The 19,208-nt window shown below is 39.6% G+C and overlaps 1 protein-coding gene across 1 annotated transcript in view; it reads right to left on the reverse strand.

Moving 5' to 3' along the window:
* sorbs2a (sorbin and SH3 domain containing 2a) overlaps positions 1 to 19,208 on the reverse strand; it is a 49,617-nt gene that overhangs the window by 30,066 nt on the left and 343 nt on the right. The window contains exons 2-3 of the mRNA XM_069689192.1: positions 13,628 to 13,807; positions 697 to 752 (exon numbers count right to left, since the gene is read on the reverse strand). Of these exons, the coding sequence (XP_069545293.1) occupies positions 697 to 706 (10 nt within the window). The 5' untranslated portion in view covers positions 707 to 752; positions 13,628 to 13,807. The remainder of the gene's footprint in view (positions 1 to 696; positions 753 to 13,627; positions 13,808 to 19,208) is intronic.

Here is a 19,208-nt window from a genome sequence, read left to right on the forward strand (position 1 = left end):
AATCTGGCAGTGAGTTTGAGAGAAGCTGCACTTCTGTAGCTTAGATCAGTACTTTAAAATCGCTGAACAAACCTGTTTTGATTCTAAATCTGTGTTGCTGGTTGTCTTTCAACATTTAACAAAGCTATTTTTATGTTGTAAATACAGGCATATGACCAATATGAGTCAAGCTACTACTGGCAGATGCACAGAGTGGTGGTGTGTGTGGAGAAGGCTCATTGATAAGATTACTCATCACCGTTTCTCTGGATGAAAAACACACTTCAGCTCAGGACGGCAGCCAGGTTTAGGGCAGAGCTTTGGAAATGTATTGACGGAGGAATACGTAATTATGTTTTAAAGCAACAAGCCAAATATACATGATGCTTTCAGACACAACACCCCAGGCCCAAAATGGACCGAGACCCAAGTGGTGAAACAGGGTCAGGAATAGAGTTACAGCCTCGTGCCTACAGCAGAGGAAAAGTAGCACACATAGCAGCTCATAAAAGAGCTCTGGAGCCTAAAATGTGGAAACGTATTGACTTTTTGTTTTAAAGTACAAGATGTCAATAACAGTTTCCAGACGAGATAAACTACAATCAGTCGAAACATATTTTTTAAACTTTGCAAAACAAGGACATGGACATGATGGATGGATGGATGACTCTCCAACAATGTCATATGTAGTTTCTATGTTGGTTTCCATTTGCATACCTGTATTCATATTGAAGAGCACTTCTTACTGATCTTCTACAGGGGGACACACTTTCCTGCAAAACAAACACAGAGTACTTTAAGCAAAAGGCTGTTTTATTATTCAAAGTGTTTCACAATTTCATAGCAATTTTATAGCTAGTGTTTTCTAGAGACCTATTTACAAAATGATATTTTGATGATAATACAATAAATAACCGCGTTATCAACAATACAATTACGAGTGAATTTCCAGGCCAAATTTCCAATGGTAGAGACGAAGCATCTCACAAACATCCTCTCCTAGAAAACATTGCCATTCAACTGCTTTGACCGCAGCTGGAGAAAAAGAAAGAGGCACCATCTTCCAAAAGCTGATGGAAGCTCTAAAAGTCTCCTCCTGAAAAACTGGGGATGCCTCATCTGTCCATCCACGCTGGATTACAAAACTGTGGAGTGGCGCATGATTTGTGCAATAACTATGCTGCGATAACCACAAGCACGCGAGTGTGATTAGTGATTATTGTGCAGATTAAATCGGGTTTCCTCGAAGCTACAGCAGGTTGAGTGCAAGTTAAGACAGAATGAACATAAAATATATCGATTTGCGGTGAGAAATAAAAATGAATGTAAACAAACAAACAAACAACAAATTCTGACATCTATTCACGATTGTAAAATTGCAGGTTTGTTATTGCTACGCAATGAAAGGTTTACAAGAAATGTGATTTCAATATATGGTTAAAACCTGCCTCAGAAGTATTAACTCACAAGCATTCAGTCCACACAACGCAGCGCGTTTGAGGGTTAAAGACGTAAAATCTCTGAGCAGAGAGAATGTGAAGAGATTAATGGAGTTTAGAAGTAGTAAAGCTGTGTGCCGACACTGCAAGTTACCATACGTCAGCTAAATTTGAACTTCTGTCACACATTTTATTCTTTCCAACTTGAAGATTTATGGGCTAAGGAGAAGACTTCCTGGAGCTTATAGATGATTGAAAGCATCCACTGCACTTCCCAATTTTCAAGCAAAACAAACCTGCTTCCAGACCTCTGATTTGTTCAGTGATTCATGGGAAGTAAAGTGAAATGCCAGATCAGTTTAACTCTGAGCGTAATGAGGCGGAGGCCTGTAAGAGACTGGCAGCTTAAAGCGTGCGGTGGCTGCTGCCCGATGCTTGCAGGGATAAGCACCCTGTTCAGGACAAGTTTAGAAAACCCATTCAGAGGTGCCAGACGGTTTGTGACTACTTTACAATGTTTTGTATTTTGACACAGAGCTGATATAAAATGTGACCAGGTCCTCATTTAAGTTCTAAAATTGGAAGTGGAAGTCCTCAACAGTCTGACCACAAGCTGTCTTTTAGGCTTTGAATTCAGTTTTTTTTTTTTTTTTTTTTAACTCTTTCACTTCAGATTTTGTACAGCTCTCTAGATTATAGGTACAAGTTGAAACTAAATCAACACATTCCTCCTGTTGTGTTCAAAGATGTTGAAGCCAAACACATGGAATCCAAAAGTTGGAACATAACCTCTTGTTGCTGATTAAGAGATATAAAGATCTCAGCAAGTTTTTACAGCACACAGACGAAACCTAAATGGTACTGATAAATGACACAAAATACCATGTTTACTCATAAGTAGTAATGCCTTTCTCGTGCTATAGGGAGCATTTTTCTTGGAACTGCTGCAGCAGGATGCATGATTGATATGAATGAGGGCACACATCAAAAGCCAAAGTCAAAGCACAGACTGTTGCATCGTTGCGTGACTGCATGGACGTGTGTCATCATTGGACTTAGTGATCATGACAGATACTACAAGTGACAAACTACAGTGGCTGCAGCAGGGATCATACATGTCTGGTATGTAAATAACTCTCTCACGCACACGCACACACACACACACACACACACACACACACACACACACACACACACACACACACACACACACACACACACACACACACAGTTTACGTGATGCATTTCACAGAAGCTGTTTACATGTTAGTTTATGTGGCTCAAAAATGTCTTTAGCTAGTCTGAAACATTATTACAGAGATGTGTAACAATTGATTTTATGAGTGAAGTTTAATGATTGTGATAATAATAATGATGATAATAATAATAATAATAATATTATTAATAATGATGATAATAATAATAATAATATATTAATAATAATAATGATGATGATGTGCTTAGTTATGATTTTCATAGCAATTTAATCCGGCATTCAGGTGGAGCTTGCACAACCAAATCAATATGAATACTTTTCAAAATGCTGTTCTTTCAGTCTTCATACGTAAATGTTTTGGATAGGCTGATTTGTACAGTGATGTTACACCACAATAGGGTTCCATTCATATACGACTATCAAGCTATACGATGGTATTAAAAAAATGTATGGTTATCATACCATGCACAAATGCTTATTACCGCTATTGAAAAAAAAAAAGAAGCAACTTGGGGAGACGCTCGCTTGCACATTATTTGACACTCCTTTCCTCCTCGACGGCCTGTCAGATTCAGCAATGGAAGCCACACGCTCAGATGACATGAAGAAAAGCGAAAGTGATCATATCACCATCTCCACCCCCAAAAAAGTGATTAAAACTACGTGGGATAACCTTGGAAATCCTTCAAAGGAACGCAGGGTTGACCTCGAGGACAGATATCCAGTTTGCCATAGGAGGAAACGCATCAAACACCTTCACGCAGATCACAGTACGTGTCCGGTTAACAACTTTAATGCTTAACAAAACAACGTTTGAGTGTTTAAGTCAATCAAACAATGTACTATTGAAATAATTTTCCACATCTGAGCTCCCAACTTTTCCAGCTCTGGGTGGTGACATCAGTGTGAGAGTTTAATGAACACACAGCTCTGGCTGAGCTGAACTCACCTCCTGTAAACTGTCAACTTTTTTCACAATCGTTTAGAGCACTTCTGATGGCACTTCAAACAATGTCACTGGTAAAAATAATAATAATAATAATAATAAAATACCGTAAACAGTGATACTATTATAGCACAATATTTTTGGAGGTGGTTATCATTCTGTGAAAAACTCAAAATTATAGTCCATGTAAACATCCGCTGTGTTACATATCAGTGAGGATCTCTTTATTCTCCACTGGACATTTAAGCTGTGGAATGATGGAAGTACGTATTTAGCTGTTTGTGGTTGAACCTAACCCTCAACCTTTTTTTTTTTTTTTTTTAAACCTGACAACAGATGACATATACTGTATTATCAGACATTTGCTTCAACACTGACAGCTTTGGGCCTCATCGCACATTGACAAGTAAAGTGTTGATAATTGTGGCTGTCATTCACTGGTGCTTATTTTGGAAAAGGTGTGCGGCCATATTCTGACATGAATGTGTAAACTGCCTTTGTACTCGGCTCTAGTGATGAGTGCCACTGGATGAATGGCATAACATTAACATGTATTTGACCGTGCTGACAACTTAAAAGGCTTCATTCAGATAAAAAGTTGGTACATCTAGATATAGGAACGATAGATTTCTGAGATCTATTTTTCCACTATAACTGAAATTGATTAAGGGCCATAAAAATGCATTCCTATTCTATAAAAAATATACTCGTTATGACAATGTATACTGTTTAGTTGTAACTAAACTACAGTATTCTGAAAAGTGTATTTTTTCCTCACTCTTGCAGTTCCCTAGTTCCAACCAATTAGCAACACTTTACTTAGTTTACATTCGCAAAAGGTGTCTTAACATTCAAACTAAACTAATAAACTGATCATTAGCTTATTGCAGAAATCTGTACTGGTGAACAAGTCGGCCAATAAGTAACGAGAAATTTCAAAACAGAAATGCCAGACTATGTTTGAGGTCATTTGGAAACAGTGTGTCCATTTCATTACTCGTTCACCAGAGGTAACCAATACGTTTATTTTCCAGCGCTGTATTTTTTCACAAACTAGCTAACACTATCCTATCTAGGCTGTTATGTTCACCGTGTCGTGTGATTAGTTACGCATAGAAAGACATTTTTCGCTTATGAGTTTGAAAAGTAGACATTAAAGACAGAATAGTGGCTATATGGAAAAGGCAATATAGTTTGTCACCTACATATATTTTTGTCAGTTCATTTATTTAATGTAGCATTTCATAACAAAACACATACATACGTTGGATTTTTTATCAGCCCAAATATGGAGCTAAATGAGAGCAAATAGTACTTGGAATTTAAATGGCTATTAATTGCATTCAAGCTGCTTCAGCTTTGCCAAAATAGTGACATGAGCAACAAAGATAATACAATTTGCTAAAGAGAGCATTGGATCATCTCTCAGGCAAAACATATAGTCATCGATTCCAACTGCAGCGACTGGCAATACATTTTACAGGAGCGCTCAGCGACAGGTGCAACATGAAAGTACTGCACATTACAAAACCTCCATTAATAATCATCAATATACTACTATTTGCCACCATGTGAGGCTTTTCAAACACAGTAACGCTGGTGATAAAGAAGTACTATGACTTGTGGGAGGGCATGAAGCGGGACATCATGGGATACTTTCTGTCCCTCAAGACCTAATCCTCACCCTCATACAGTACGTCCTCATAAATCTGTCTCTGAGAAACACACACGGACGGACGGACACACACACACACACACACACACACACACACACACACACACACACACACACACACACACACACACACACACACACACACACACACCCGCGGGGGTAAATCATGGGTCTGGCGTCGCAGGCTGTCGGCGTCCAAATGATGGTCAGATTATAAACAGCATCATGTTTCTTGGGGACAGATCAGCGGCGACACAGCAGCTGTGGCCAGGGTGTAATGTTATGGCTAGACACGGGAAGGAAACGCTGCAGGCTCCACACCTCTGAACCACTCTGCCCATTTGTACGGACAGACTCTTTTAAGCTGTGCAGCCCTCTCTAATGTTGGTCATGGATCATTAGCTGCACATTTTAGCATGCATATCACTGGATGTGATAAATGTTGCTATTAATATTCAGCAAGCGCTTTTCCAAAAAAAGAGAAGCGGTGGGTAAATGTTGAGAGACCAAACACTATTATTTCTAATGGAAGAAGTGAAGTGTAAATCCCCAGAATCTTAAGAAAATAACTGGACCCTTATTTCTCAGCGAGTTGTTTTCAATTATTGCCCTAGTTCTGCAGGCCCAAGAATTTGGTATGTTAAATTTCTTTCAAGTCATTTTATTTTGTTACTTTGCCGTGGTTTATCCACCAGCTATAATTTAAGCATTGGTAGGCCACTCTGGAGACTAGTGTCTATATAATTACGGGCTGCAAATACACAACTCGAAGCAATAAGCCACAGAAAGCCGTGATGTCCAACATGAAGCCCATTGAGTCTCTAGTCACTTGGTTTGTACCAGTGGACTAAAAGGGTTTGCACACTAAATATATAGGACACTGCACTAACTATGATGGTAAGGTTGTCCTGCTGTAAACCTATAATAGAATAACATTATTGCTGATTTGAGCTCTGTTTTCTGAACCCTCCTTCCCTCGGTGACAAAGTAATTCTCAAAACCAGAAAAGTTTTATTATTGTTGACTTGGAAACATCTCTTGTTGACAATTTACTTGCAAAGACTACAGATAGGTCACAGTGACCATATGGGAATTTCCACGCGCAATCTGTGTCCGTGCGCTTTTTTAATTATCTCGTAAAATTAGAGTGGAGACAGCACAACAAAGCTGGACCACTAGAGACTGAGGATAAAATACACCAGAGAATAGAACAAACCGCTATCTTTCACCATATTAACAGAAATCATTCATTTATTGAGCATGTGATGAGAAAAAAAAATAAATCAAAGAAACCCGACCCAGTGTATGACTGTCAGAAGTAAGAAAACAGCAACATGCCCTCAGCGGCCAGGATGCCTTTAGTCACTGGCAGAATGCTTCAGCAGAGACAAAACAAGAGTCTGGAAACAAATGCCACCATCATTCAGCCGCAGTATTTCAACTTTCCTTTATCTTGTACCTTGAAAAAAAACACACAAAAAAAGCCCACATACTAAAACAATTTCAGCTTAGGATGGAAGTAACAACTGAAAAGGCTTTATACTCCAATAACTGTGCATCTTTTACTTTGTTTATTTTTGTACTAAGCCATTTCTCTTTTTTTAAATTGCATGTGGTCCATTTGGAATTCCTATGTGGGACTATGAATTATAAACTGCTAATCTGTCTCTTATCGGCTGATTCATTTGCAATGAATGTCTCCACCAACAAAAAGATTACACCAAAGTATTACAATATTTTTAGTTTCATATTTATGCCTCAGTCGTTCTCTCCTAATTGCGTGATCCACAAATTGGTTGAGGCATGCTATTTAAAATATTGCAAAATTATTCTCAGACTGAACAAGGACTTCTCATTTTCCGTTTAGAAAGGCTTCTTCACTTGCAAATATCCCTTCATACACAGTGTATCCCATTTACAAAACAACGGACAGATCCGAGGCTTTGCCATGACATGGTGTACTTGGATCCATAAGCATAGATAGGGACACTCGAGCTATCATGTAAAAAACAAAAACAACTTTCAGAGTAAAATGTATTTGTAAGTCTGCAAATCACTTAATTTAGTTTATGATCAATCTGTCTTAATGGATAAGCTGACTTTAAAATATCCGAAAATGGTGAAAAATGTCAACCAGTGTTTCAAGTTGCAGCCTACATTGTTTTTTTTCCTGTACAACAGTCAACTAGAAAAATATATTAAATTAAATATTTTACATTTACTTGTAGGAAATTGTATTTCAAAATGCCATATTTCAAAAGTCTAAATCTGACAGACCTTTTACCATTTTTTTTACAAAGCCTTTTAAAGGCTGTCTGTGTGTGCGCGTGTGTGTGTGTGTGTGTGTGTGTGTGTGTGTGTGTGTGTGTGTGTGTGTGTGTGTGTGTGTGTGTGTGTGTGTGTGTGTGTAAAGTCAGTAGGGGAGAGAGTGAACAGTCATTGGAGATAAAAACTGACTATAGTCTCAAGGGTCCTGACCCTGAAGTGGTCACTCAGACTGAGACATACTCACAGGATGTCAACAGATTAAGCTCCTTAGCCAATCTATTTAAAGCCCTAAAAGACCTAGAAGTCATCACAGACATGTTCTGTTCAGCCTTTAGAAAAGATTTTTGTTTGTAACAAGCTTAATAATTACAACAACAAAAAAACATGCTGAAAGAAACATTATTTAACATTAATGGTGCAATAGTCTGTGTGAATTAATGAGAGACCCTGTGTATAACCTTCAGCTATGCTCCAAAGTGAACATTAGGTAAAACCCGGGACTCGGACATTTTATGTGGATAAAACTGAAGTGAAAAGCAGAGAAATCTGTAAATCTAAATCCCTTTTCAACAAGAAAACAGAATGCCTCAAGGGATCCAACATAAATCCCAAAGTCGAGACATGGTGAGCCTGAAACTGAACCAACAGGGAGAGTGACCCCTCCAAAAAAGGCAGAATTTAGAATTTCTCCATTCCTTAATTATTGAATTGAAGCCAAGTTATTTCAGTGGTGCATTTTTGTGGTCAGAAATCGTGGGCAGCGAAGGGTTGTGGTGAGGAAAAAACAGAAAGGTTTGGGAATCAAAAGGCTGTCCATCGTACTTTAAACGGACAATATATTTTACAGCCAGGAGGTGTTCATGTTGAGCATCAGCTCAACAAGTAAGCATGTCAAAAGTATATCATTATCTGTGGATTATATCCACAGAGGAGATGTAGCACTCTCAAACTCTGGGTTTGGAATTTATAATTTCTAGACTCAACTTTTGAAGCGTATAAGCATCAACATTTTTACAGTTTGAATTTTAAAATGTGTAAGAGAATAAATCAAAGCAAGTTCTTTTCTAAACTAGCGGAATCATTTGCCAGAGACTCAGATTCTTCCATTTGAGATGTTTTTTCACCTTTTTTTTTTTTTTTTTTTTACCATTCAGTGTCCAAATCAATACAAAGGAAATCATAAATACAGTGAAATTTTACAATTTAGCGGGGATAGCTAGCGCGCTTGCTTAATTTTTTTTTTTTTTAAATCCAGGTGACAACATGCGCTGGTGGTTAACTGAAACCTGAGGTGGAGTGGTTGGTGAACTAGGTCAGCTATAACCATGTCTCAGAGGATGCCTAGGGTGGCATTTCAAACTTTTGAAGGACAACCTCAACATAGTTAAATGCAAACGAGTAAGTTGCAAAGCTAGGCGTCCATTCTGCAAGAATTTGGGCAGACCCACTTTACACGTAATGCAGGCAATACGTCTATTCACGAGGCCAATTGAAGTTATATGGTTTGATCATCTCTGCTAGGCCCATCATGAACAGAGATAACCACAGATCATCTATTTGATCTTCGCATCCAATATGCCCATTATTCCACAGCAGGCACTGTTTTATTTAAACGTATTTAATGCATAAAAAGGGACATTTAGGAAAGTCTGTACGAGATTGATTAAAACGGATATAAATATCTTTTGCTTGTGTTAATATTCAGGCAAATCCTTATGGTCCATCCATACTTCCATACTTCACCACAGAGATGTGTCAAAGTCCTTGATGAGGGTACTTCCTAGGTGCAGAGTTAAAATCCCTTTAATGGACACATCAGAGTGTAATATCATGGTGCCTTCCCACATTTTCACTAAGAAAATTCATACATTTTTAATGATTATTTCGGACATGTTTTGCTCAGCCTTATGAAGTAAAAGTTTGATTTGCTGTTGCTTCAGCACACTGAAACAGAAACGTCTGGCCTGCATTTGAATTTACAAACGCAGATAACTGTAACCACTAAACTGTTTCGGCTTCACATTCTTGCTAGTCAGAAATATGTTAAATATTCAGCCAAACCAGGCTTTAAATCAACATAAATGCTTTAATTCATTTCTAAAAACAAACACAGAAACATGTTTTTCTCATATATTTCAGAACCAAAAGCTTCAATCAAATGAGTCCTCAAGCAAAGTACTGTTGGAACCCTTTTTCTCAGCAAGTACAAAGCTACTTATTGTCAGATGCAGGTCATATTAGAAAGAATGTTTCCTCAGTGCCATGGAACTGTTCTACCAGCACATTACTGCCACTAGTTGAACAACAACCACTTCCGACAAAGTCTGTGGTATCGGCCTTGTTTGTTCAACCTTGCCACTCATTAGCAGACCCCCCTCTGGCTGTATGAATGGATTGGTGAGGTCAACATACTGACCCTGCATGCCCACTCGATGCCCATACTGCAAACAACAGAAGACCATGTGTTTTGCAGATTGCATCACAACACCACTAACAAGCAAAGCCACTGGCCTGAGAGCACTAATGCAATTATGTAACCCAAGCCCGAGTACTGTGTGTCGGGGATATGGGAGAAGAAGAATGAATTGGATGTGACAATTCGTGGGTTTGTTATCTTCCCATTCGTATATAGAACTTAAGATGCACACAGTGAATACTGCTCTGATGTACACAGTGAAGAGAGATTAAAAAAAAAAAAGAGAGAGATAGTGACAAAGAAAGAGCCGATTAAGAAGTACGTGGAAAAGCAAATGAAAAACAGAAAAGATCCACAATACAGAGAGGATGAGAGATCATAACATGAAACGTTAGATGTACTACTACTGTAGACGTACTATTGAAAATAATTGATATTAGCATGTTGGATTATGTAAGCTGTCTGGAAAAAGCTTTCTGGGGACAAACTATCACCAGTAAACAATAGAGCTGCCACTGCTTTACATCTACTTCAAACTAGGACAGACACAACAAGCTAATGTAGACACTGTTACAAGGAGATAATAGGACACGCAGATGGAGGGAAAATGTTAGTGGGAGCTGAATGTCAAAGCAATTTCAAAGATGAAGCTTGAGCTCTTCCTGACTGGACATTTTGATGGTGTGTTACAGCCGGCCTCTAGTTATGGCTTCAGCTTTCTCAAATGGTTGCATGAAGGGAGTACGGTAAACTCAGCAGCTCAAAACAATGTTGAAACTGTAGTGCTGTCAGCGGAGGGATAAACCCAACCACTACATTGTTGTGCTCACAATGGGGTTGTATGAAAGCAACAAATGAAGTCTTGTCAAAATGCTTCGGTGATAATGAGCTTCATGAGCACGTCGACATCACTTCAACAGCAGGAACGTACGGCAGGTAAACGCCACACGTATCACCTAACGCAGCTACGAGAGAGCATCTAAGGTCATACCATTAAATAGACAAGTCATAGTCATAAAAAACAAGCAAAGAGGGCTTAAACAACACTGTATACATGCCAACTTCCCCCCCCCCCATACCTAGAAATATTTATGTGATATATTTGTTTTAACTAAGAGGAGTCTTTCAGGAAAATGCAGAAAAGAGCTTTCTCACAAACGTTCCTATCTAAAGAACGAAGACGATTGAAGGAAGCAGTAGCAAAGAAATGAATCATAAAAATGCTCGCTCTGTCCTGCCGGCTGAATTCTTTGTAAATAGTGGTTATTATGAATATTGTTTATGAGGAAGGTAGTTTTCTGCAAATAATTATTTTGGATCACTGCCCCTCTACAAATGATCCAAAACAAATTCTTATGACTGTGTATTTGGTTTTCTTGTACATAGTTATGATGACTTAGAGAGACAATTTGCGACAAATTACATTGCAATTTCTAATTTGTTTAAGAATGAGTTAATATGTTGTTCGTTCAAAACATTTTTACAAATGTGATGCTGGAAATAAACGAAATAGTTCGAAAAATAGTTTTTCATTTGAGGCAAGGGGTACACAAGCAGAATGGCTATCAGCTGTGGCTAAGATTACATTCCCCATACATAGTCTGGATTCCCCAGGTACCAGTGTTAAGTGTCGAGCATGAAGATAAGAGGAACTTTATTAGCAGCGGTGCTATATTTACTGCCATTAGACAGGACCCTTTAACCTCTGAGGTGGTCCAGAACACTGGACAAATCTAGCAGAGGAATCTTCATGTGCTCTGAAGAAAATATCATCATTTCAGCTTTAGTTATTCCTAAAATTCAACATAAGACCAAAGAGAAATGTAAACTTTCCTAGTCTATCAGAAATTATCTGAGGAAGATGGCAGTCTACCCGTTTCTCATTAGTTTAAGAATGAGAAGTAACAAGTAAATCACTTTGCAGAACAGTCCAATAGGTTTTGGCCCTTGTGATGAAATGTTGCCTCTATTTTCATGAGGCTCCTTTTAGAGAGCTTTGTTGATGTTAATGGTAAGACGCCATTCTGCAACTTAAGTCAACATATTCTTAAATCTTTGTGAAAATATAGAGGCATCTTTAATAGTATTGTACTTGTCAAATTGAATGACATAGATGCCCGTTTACTGCCAGTATTCCATATATTCACTGCTTTTATTCTGATAAGATCATTTCTGAACATCTTTGTCCGTTTGTATAACAGCTTTTAAGCAAATACCCTCTATCAGGAAGAAATGTGGAAGAGGAGAGTCACAACTGAGCTACAGTAACAAGGGAACTTATTAGGTGCTGAAAAGTGAAACAATATAGTAGTAATTCTGGACAGTCCCGCTCAGCTCTCTTATACGCAGATCATGCATACTTCAAAATATTCTGTGCTTTATATACAAGTAAATAAAACTGTGTTCAAACCTGACTCATTGTAATCTCTCTCCAACCGAGTACAAACTGTACGTCGAAGACCTACCAGTACAGGTGATGCACATCTAGCCAAGCAATCAATGTATCTCTATCTTAGTCTAACATGGTTGAGTTCTGCCAACAGGTAAAGTTTTTTTGGGACCGGATTTAAACCAGTAGAACCAACCAAAATTAGGGTGTGCCGGTGACGCTTACAGGGAAGAGACGAAGTGTCTCTGTGTACGTGAGATCCAGAGGAAAGCGAACCAAGCGGCCCGTTCTACGAACCGAGGCTGGGAACCACCCCTTACTGTGTACCCAAAGGGTCAAGGTGACATTCCACAACACCTCCGAGACTGGCCTAATGGAGGGATCGGTGCATTGCTTTTGTTGAATGGGAAATAAGAGACGGTGAAACAGACTGTAACAAGAGATGGAGGTACGTAAAAGGAACACAGGAGGAAAAGGAGATTCTGGGGCAGAATTATGGGAATGTAAGAGGTTAAGGGAAAGGAGACAGGGAAGGTCTGAGGGGTTGAATTTAATCTTTTTTTAAAATATATATATATATATATATATATATTTAATCTCATTGATAGAAATGTATACATTTTTGTTTTGTCTAGATTTAATTGCTCCTTTTTTTTGTTGTTGTGAAAATGTCAAACAAATAAATCTGCTGGGGTCAGGCATAAAACCTTTCAACCGTCAAAACTGCAATCTAAGTTATTTCCTGAAGCTATTTCTGAGGTGACCATGGTAGAAACCACAGTTTTTATTTGACACCATTTCCCCTGTCAACTGTCACAAAAGACAAAAATTCTACACTTGGTCTATAATTGTGGCCTCTGGCAGAACAGATCACAATTCCCTTTTGGTGTTTGGGCTGTAAAATCTATTCAGATCTCTTTTAATTTACATTCTGTCTAAAGCATCATGTGTTCATAACAAGTAAATATAGATGTGTGACAATTGACAGCACAACAATGTCTGTGTATTTAAGGGTAACATTAAGGAAACACTTTCAAAATAAATCACTTTAAAACATATTGAAATATGATAAATATTCTGGTGTGGAAGAGGTTAATTAAACCGGAAGAATACTGGTTAATCTATAATCTTAAAATCATTTAAGAAAGATGTTGTCCTGTGTTATGGCATGCAAATGTATTGAGTATCACTGTCATATGAGTATCTTTTGTGACATTTAACCCTAAAAGCCTGACCTGCCTCCCCAAACAACAGAGTGCAGGTGCAGCAGTCCATCAAGCAAAGAAATGTAAAACGTACCGTCATAAAACCAAAAGACAGGACACTCGCTAAGAGGAGTCAGGTGTAGAGGTGAGCCAGAAAGTTTGTGCTCCTTCTTCTCTTTCTCTTCTTCTTTTCCGATTCTTTTCCTTCCCTCTGCTCAGGACACGTCTCTCCTTCTGGTCAAGCTCTATTCCCAGACCTCACCCCGTTTAATGCCTGGGAAACAGAGACAACAGAACAAGGAGAAAGTTAGAGAGAGCGCCAAAGAGAGGGAGTGACAGGGAAAGAGAGTTCCCTGTTTGGGTGAAGCAGTGATCAGATACGGCTATTTTCAGACGCAGGCATGCTCTTCTATGAGACTGGAAAGTTACCCCCCCCCCCCCAGTGTAAATGGGTGGGGGCTAAGTGACAGGCCTGACCATCTCTATTTTACCACACGCACACATGTTTGCATGCGTGCATACCACACAGTATATGCTGTACATGCACACATATGCACGCAAAGACTATGTCGGAGCACACATTCACATGTACAAACACCAACACACACACATATACGTGGTAATTGTATATTCCAACAGGTAGACACACCTTTGCCAAGTTAGGATAGCGGTGAGCGTGAGCCGACGCCTCTATACGCTCATCTTTATTCCCAGGTTTTAATGCGACACAGTGGCTACAAGGATCTTCGATGTGCGCCTATGTAAAGTGTCCCTCTCCACACGGAAACTGACACGAGTGTCAAATTGTTCTCACGAGATTTTCTTTCACTTTCAGTTGCTGACGGTTTGACTGCTTGTCAAGAAGGGTCGCTCAGACATGTGCAAATGAACACACAACTACATGACAGGCGTGCGCACACACACACACACACACACACACACACACACACACACACACACACACACACACACACACACACACACACACACACACACACACACACACACACACTCTTTTCTTTTTATCCATGTCAATAAACCATATTCTGTCAGTGTCATATCAGGCTGTAAATATAAATACAAATTATGTGTCCACTCACCTGTGATATTAATACTATTCCTGCTGTGTAATCCATACGGGAATGTATATTTGGAAATGACCACACACATACACACACAGGCTGAATATACACAGGAGAGAGGTCAGCCAGAAGCACCTCTAGACCCCCGACTCCCTGCTATTCCCAGAATGATGATGTAACTACTGCTATTAGCATCTCATACTTAGAGCCTGGATACCTAAACCCAGCCAGGCAGCTACTGTGCAATATGCAAAAGCATCCATCTTTCACCCTTCAAACACATTTGCTACAATAAAACAAAAACAGGCATACAAATTCTCAACTAACAAATTATTGCGCAGTTGGGTCCAGAAAGAGTTCGGCAGTCACTACAAAAGGAAAATCGATTTAGTCATTGTAACGCAGCTCCATCAAGTCCTGAGCAGTGAGTTGTTTTCCCCAACAATCACAGACAGCCCCCCCCCCCAAAAAAAGTTACTGATGCTTAATTCTGTTTAAATCAACTAACTCTAAATAAGGAAACGGTGAGGTGACATTAGTTTTCTGACTGTTTAGATTGCATGCAAATAATTACAAACAATCGGAGTCTACATATTAAATGGGCCCACTGTTCCCGAGTCTCAATAACAATACGTTTAACACGGTAAGTAACGAGCATTTTAGTTTAAGGCTACAAAGGTACAATGCTAAACTCATGCACGAGTTCAGCCAAGTGCCAACGTGTTGCCAACCTTTAAATCAAACATGGACAGACTCGGTTGAGTTGTCCTGGACCAACACTGTGTGTGTCTGCTGTCATCGGGCCAGTGATGAAGTGGAAATGTAAAAATCCTTTTTACGTGGGTACAAATGGCTCCAATGATAACTAACACTTGTGCAGCTATGTCCCCCTTGCGCCTACGCTGCAGACCTTGGGGTTTGTAAAGCCCGCTGCAGTGATCAGTGTCAGCAGAGCAGACAATCAAACAGCAGCTGGCCTTCAGAAACTTCTGGTCACATGCCAAGGATCACCGAGGTATGGTGAAAATCTGACAACTGTCAGGTGCTAATGATGTAACCTCGGGTAAAAAAAAAAAGAATCAGGGCAGTATCAGGGGACCGATGAATTCTTAAGTCCAATTAGGGACACGATTAACTACAGACCACCTACATGACACTTTACAAAAGAGGACCAGCACCATCTACAAAAAAGCTTCTCAAGTTTGATGGATGGGATTTAATTGTTACGGGTCACAACCATCGTTCATTCTAACTTAATCCTGAGTTGCAAAAGCATGTCCTAACACGTTTTGCGTGCGAATGATTTACAAAAACAATTAAAACCAACATGACACAGCAGCAGCTTAGGAATGATCTCATTTAAGTACCAGAGCAAACTATTTTTATAGTGACTGACACAAACTCCCACTCAAACACACCGACACTTTGACCTATGAGCCACTCTGGACTACAGTAGCCGCGTCGACATGGTCTCACCCGTACAGTTTCAACACCTAATTCATTATCAGCTTCTGCAAGGCCCTGCCATTCCCAGTTAAGTAAGTGGCAGGATATAAAAAGCAGAGAGAGAGCTGTGCATGTAGTGAGTGTCACTTACTGGAAAACACTTAAACCTGGGAGAAGATCAAAAAAGGAAAAGTATATCCACAAATACGTCAAACTCTTAGACGGTGCCAACATTTTGTGACTCTGGAAGAGGACACGTGGAATATGAGATAGGAACTCCAATATGTTATATGTTGATAGACTTAACACAATTTTTAGATGTAATTTAAGAAAAGAAATGGACAGATTACCTTTTTGATTGGTGTATCCAACTTCTCTAAGTATACGTCTGTATTGTCAAATTTGACAATTTTGATGGATAATTAACTCGATGCTACAGCAGCGAAAAACTATGTTGCTTTGCGCGTTTTTGTTCACAATAAACATAAATGTTGAAAACTAAGTCCAAATTTTGCATGTGTTCCTCCATTCACCATAATTCGCAAACATCAGGCAGCAGCTAACATCGACCAACATCATTGTCTGACGTGTAACAGAGTGCATTTGCTAAATGTAACCGACCCGTGTGCTCAGGGTTCCTTGTAACTTAGCAGGACACACTATTACTTCAACTGTGTTGTGTTGTTTAAAACAGGTCCAGACCCTCAACTATTTTGAAGCTTCTTTTAAATACAGCCCAATAAACTTGTGTTTTTTTCTTACAAGTACTGAAAAGCATCAATTAAAATGTATAGGGCTGAAATAATACTGACAATGATTGCATTTTATAAAAGGATCACAGTTGGGCAGGACACGCTAAAGTAAAGATGTACAAGATAATCAAATATTTTTCTGCTGTATAATAAAACCTTTTTTTTTTTTAAATATATATATATAGTTTTCTTTCTACAATCAAGAATACAATGATCATGTTCCTTATAACATTAAGCATTTATTCAATCTTTCTGTATTTGCTAATAAAACGTTTCATATTTGATTATCATACATCAAATGCACATTCACTAGATTTATGTAGGTGCTATGGCTTCCTCCCACAGTCCAGAGACGTGCATGCAGACTGGTGATGCTACTCAAATTGATTCTCAAGTGGCTGCAGGTGTGAATGTGAGGGTGGATGTCCGTCTGTCTGTCTGTCTGTGTGTGTTGGCCCTGTGATGGACTAGTGACCTGTAGGGTCAGCTGGGATAGGATAAGCGGGTATCGCTAATGGATGGGTAATGTGCCACTGCGTGAACCACTGCGGATGGAACAAGAAGAGATTACCATTGTGTTGAGTGTTAATTCTTGCAATGATAACGATACGAACTGAACGTTATACTGTACAGCGGATGTGCCAGTTAGGAAGCTATGAATATGTACATACAATCATCCGCTCAAGTAAAATATTAAAGAAAAAAAGGCTGCGAGAATAAAAAAGTCATCGCCACCAAATAGTATGGTAACAGCTAAAGGTCACTGAGAAAGATCAGGGAGCATACATGTCCTGCAGGCAGTGTCTTTTATCAGCGAGACTAAGAATTAGGCAAGCTCTTCACATGCCACTTGAGCCATGACATCAGCTTCTGAAGAAGGGCAGTGAGAGGGGGAGATAAATGAGGAAACACTGTAGAGGGACAATGAGACAAGAGAGAGCACCAAAACAAAGAAATAAACAGACAAAGGAAAATTAAAAGGGTGTGTTTGTATGTGTGGGAGAGCTAGAGAGAGAAGGAGCGAGAACGTAAACAGTGGGAGTAACCCCCCCCTGTTACATCCAGTACTTTCAGGAGAAATGTATCACATGCTCTAACCCCATGTTGGCCTGCCTTGATCCTCTCACCTCTCACTCAAACATACCTGCCCAGCAAACTGTCTCTCGCAGTGACTCTAAACTGGCATGTGCGACTGAGTTAACTCTAACAGAGACATACGTCCTGGCTCATTGACCATCAATCAAGTCAAAATGCTACGATCGCTCATTAAGTGTGTATATTTAAGCCTCTATGAAAGGCTGTTTATTTGGTGCAGCGCCCCCCCCTCCCTGTGAGACAGATAGCAGCCAACTGTTGCTTGTCATATTACATCCCGCTGTGTTGCTTCCTCTCTGCCAGACACAAGCATGCAGTCATAGAAATACATAAAATACTACATCAAAGCCCCAGTCCAATAAAGCCCACAACACAGCACTCACACAGGGCAGGTGTGTGTCAGTGGGGGTGGTATGAGGCTCCCTGAGTGATAGCGTTACACTTTGTGCATCCTGAACACCTCCCCAACTCTCGCTGCTCACCCAGCATTCAAATGGGTCTCACAGATAGCATCTGTGGCTGCTGGCCCTTTCAGAGTGTTTCCTCATTACATCATCCCTTTTTATACCAGTTAGCAAATAGCCCCCCAATAATATCCAGGGGTTTTCAATTGCTATTTGCTCATTGTGAAAACTGGGATATACAGCTGGAGAAAAGACAGCCAAACAAAGCAACACATTGGTCTCAAAATATGATCCGACTCAGCGCCTTATGGATTCTCATCCTTGCTAAGAAACACTGAATAAACCTCTAATAGCAGGTCGACGTAATCATTCTTGTACCAAGAATGAGGAAAGAAACAAAAAAAAAACCTGTACCTCAACAATGACTTCATAGTTCCCGTGAGGCATCAGCCTTCATAATACTAACTACACATCAGATGTAGAAAAAAAGTATTTTAAAGATACTCTTCATTCATTAAAGTAGCTCCACGGGACACACCTGTGATTAAGGATCGGAACAAGATAGACCGGTGTCATACATTCAAAATACAGACCCGAGTAACCACTTTAACGCTGTACTGCACCACTGTATACTCGCAAGTGCAGGCAAACAATAGAGATTACCCGAAGCATTGAGGATGTAGGTTAAATGTGGATATTTCAGTTTACGCCAGCTGTTTGTTACCCCCACATAAATGCCCTCACGCGGACGGGCCGCACCGCTAATGTTTAAGCGGTCGTCTTCCCGCAGCTTTACAGCCTGTGGTTTCAGCATTTTAAACATCATCCCCAGTCCCATCTTCCTCTAACGCACTGGAAACAGAAATCCGCTGGGATGCACTTTAATGGACAGCGTG

The sequence above is a fragment of the Brachyistius frenatus genome, unplaced genomic scaffold, assembly GCF_029030835.1.
Source record: "Brachyistius frenatus isolate BFR_SWC_R1_liver_20210118 unplaced genomic scaffold, ASM2903083v1 Contig_7, whole genome shotgun sequence".
Lineage (NCBI taxonomy): Eukaryota > Metazoa > Chordata > Actinopteri > Embiotocidae > Brachyistius > Brachyistius frenatus.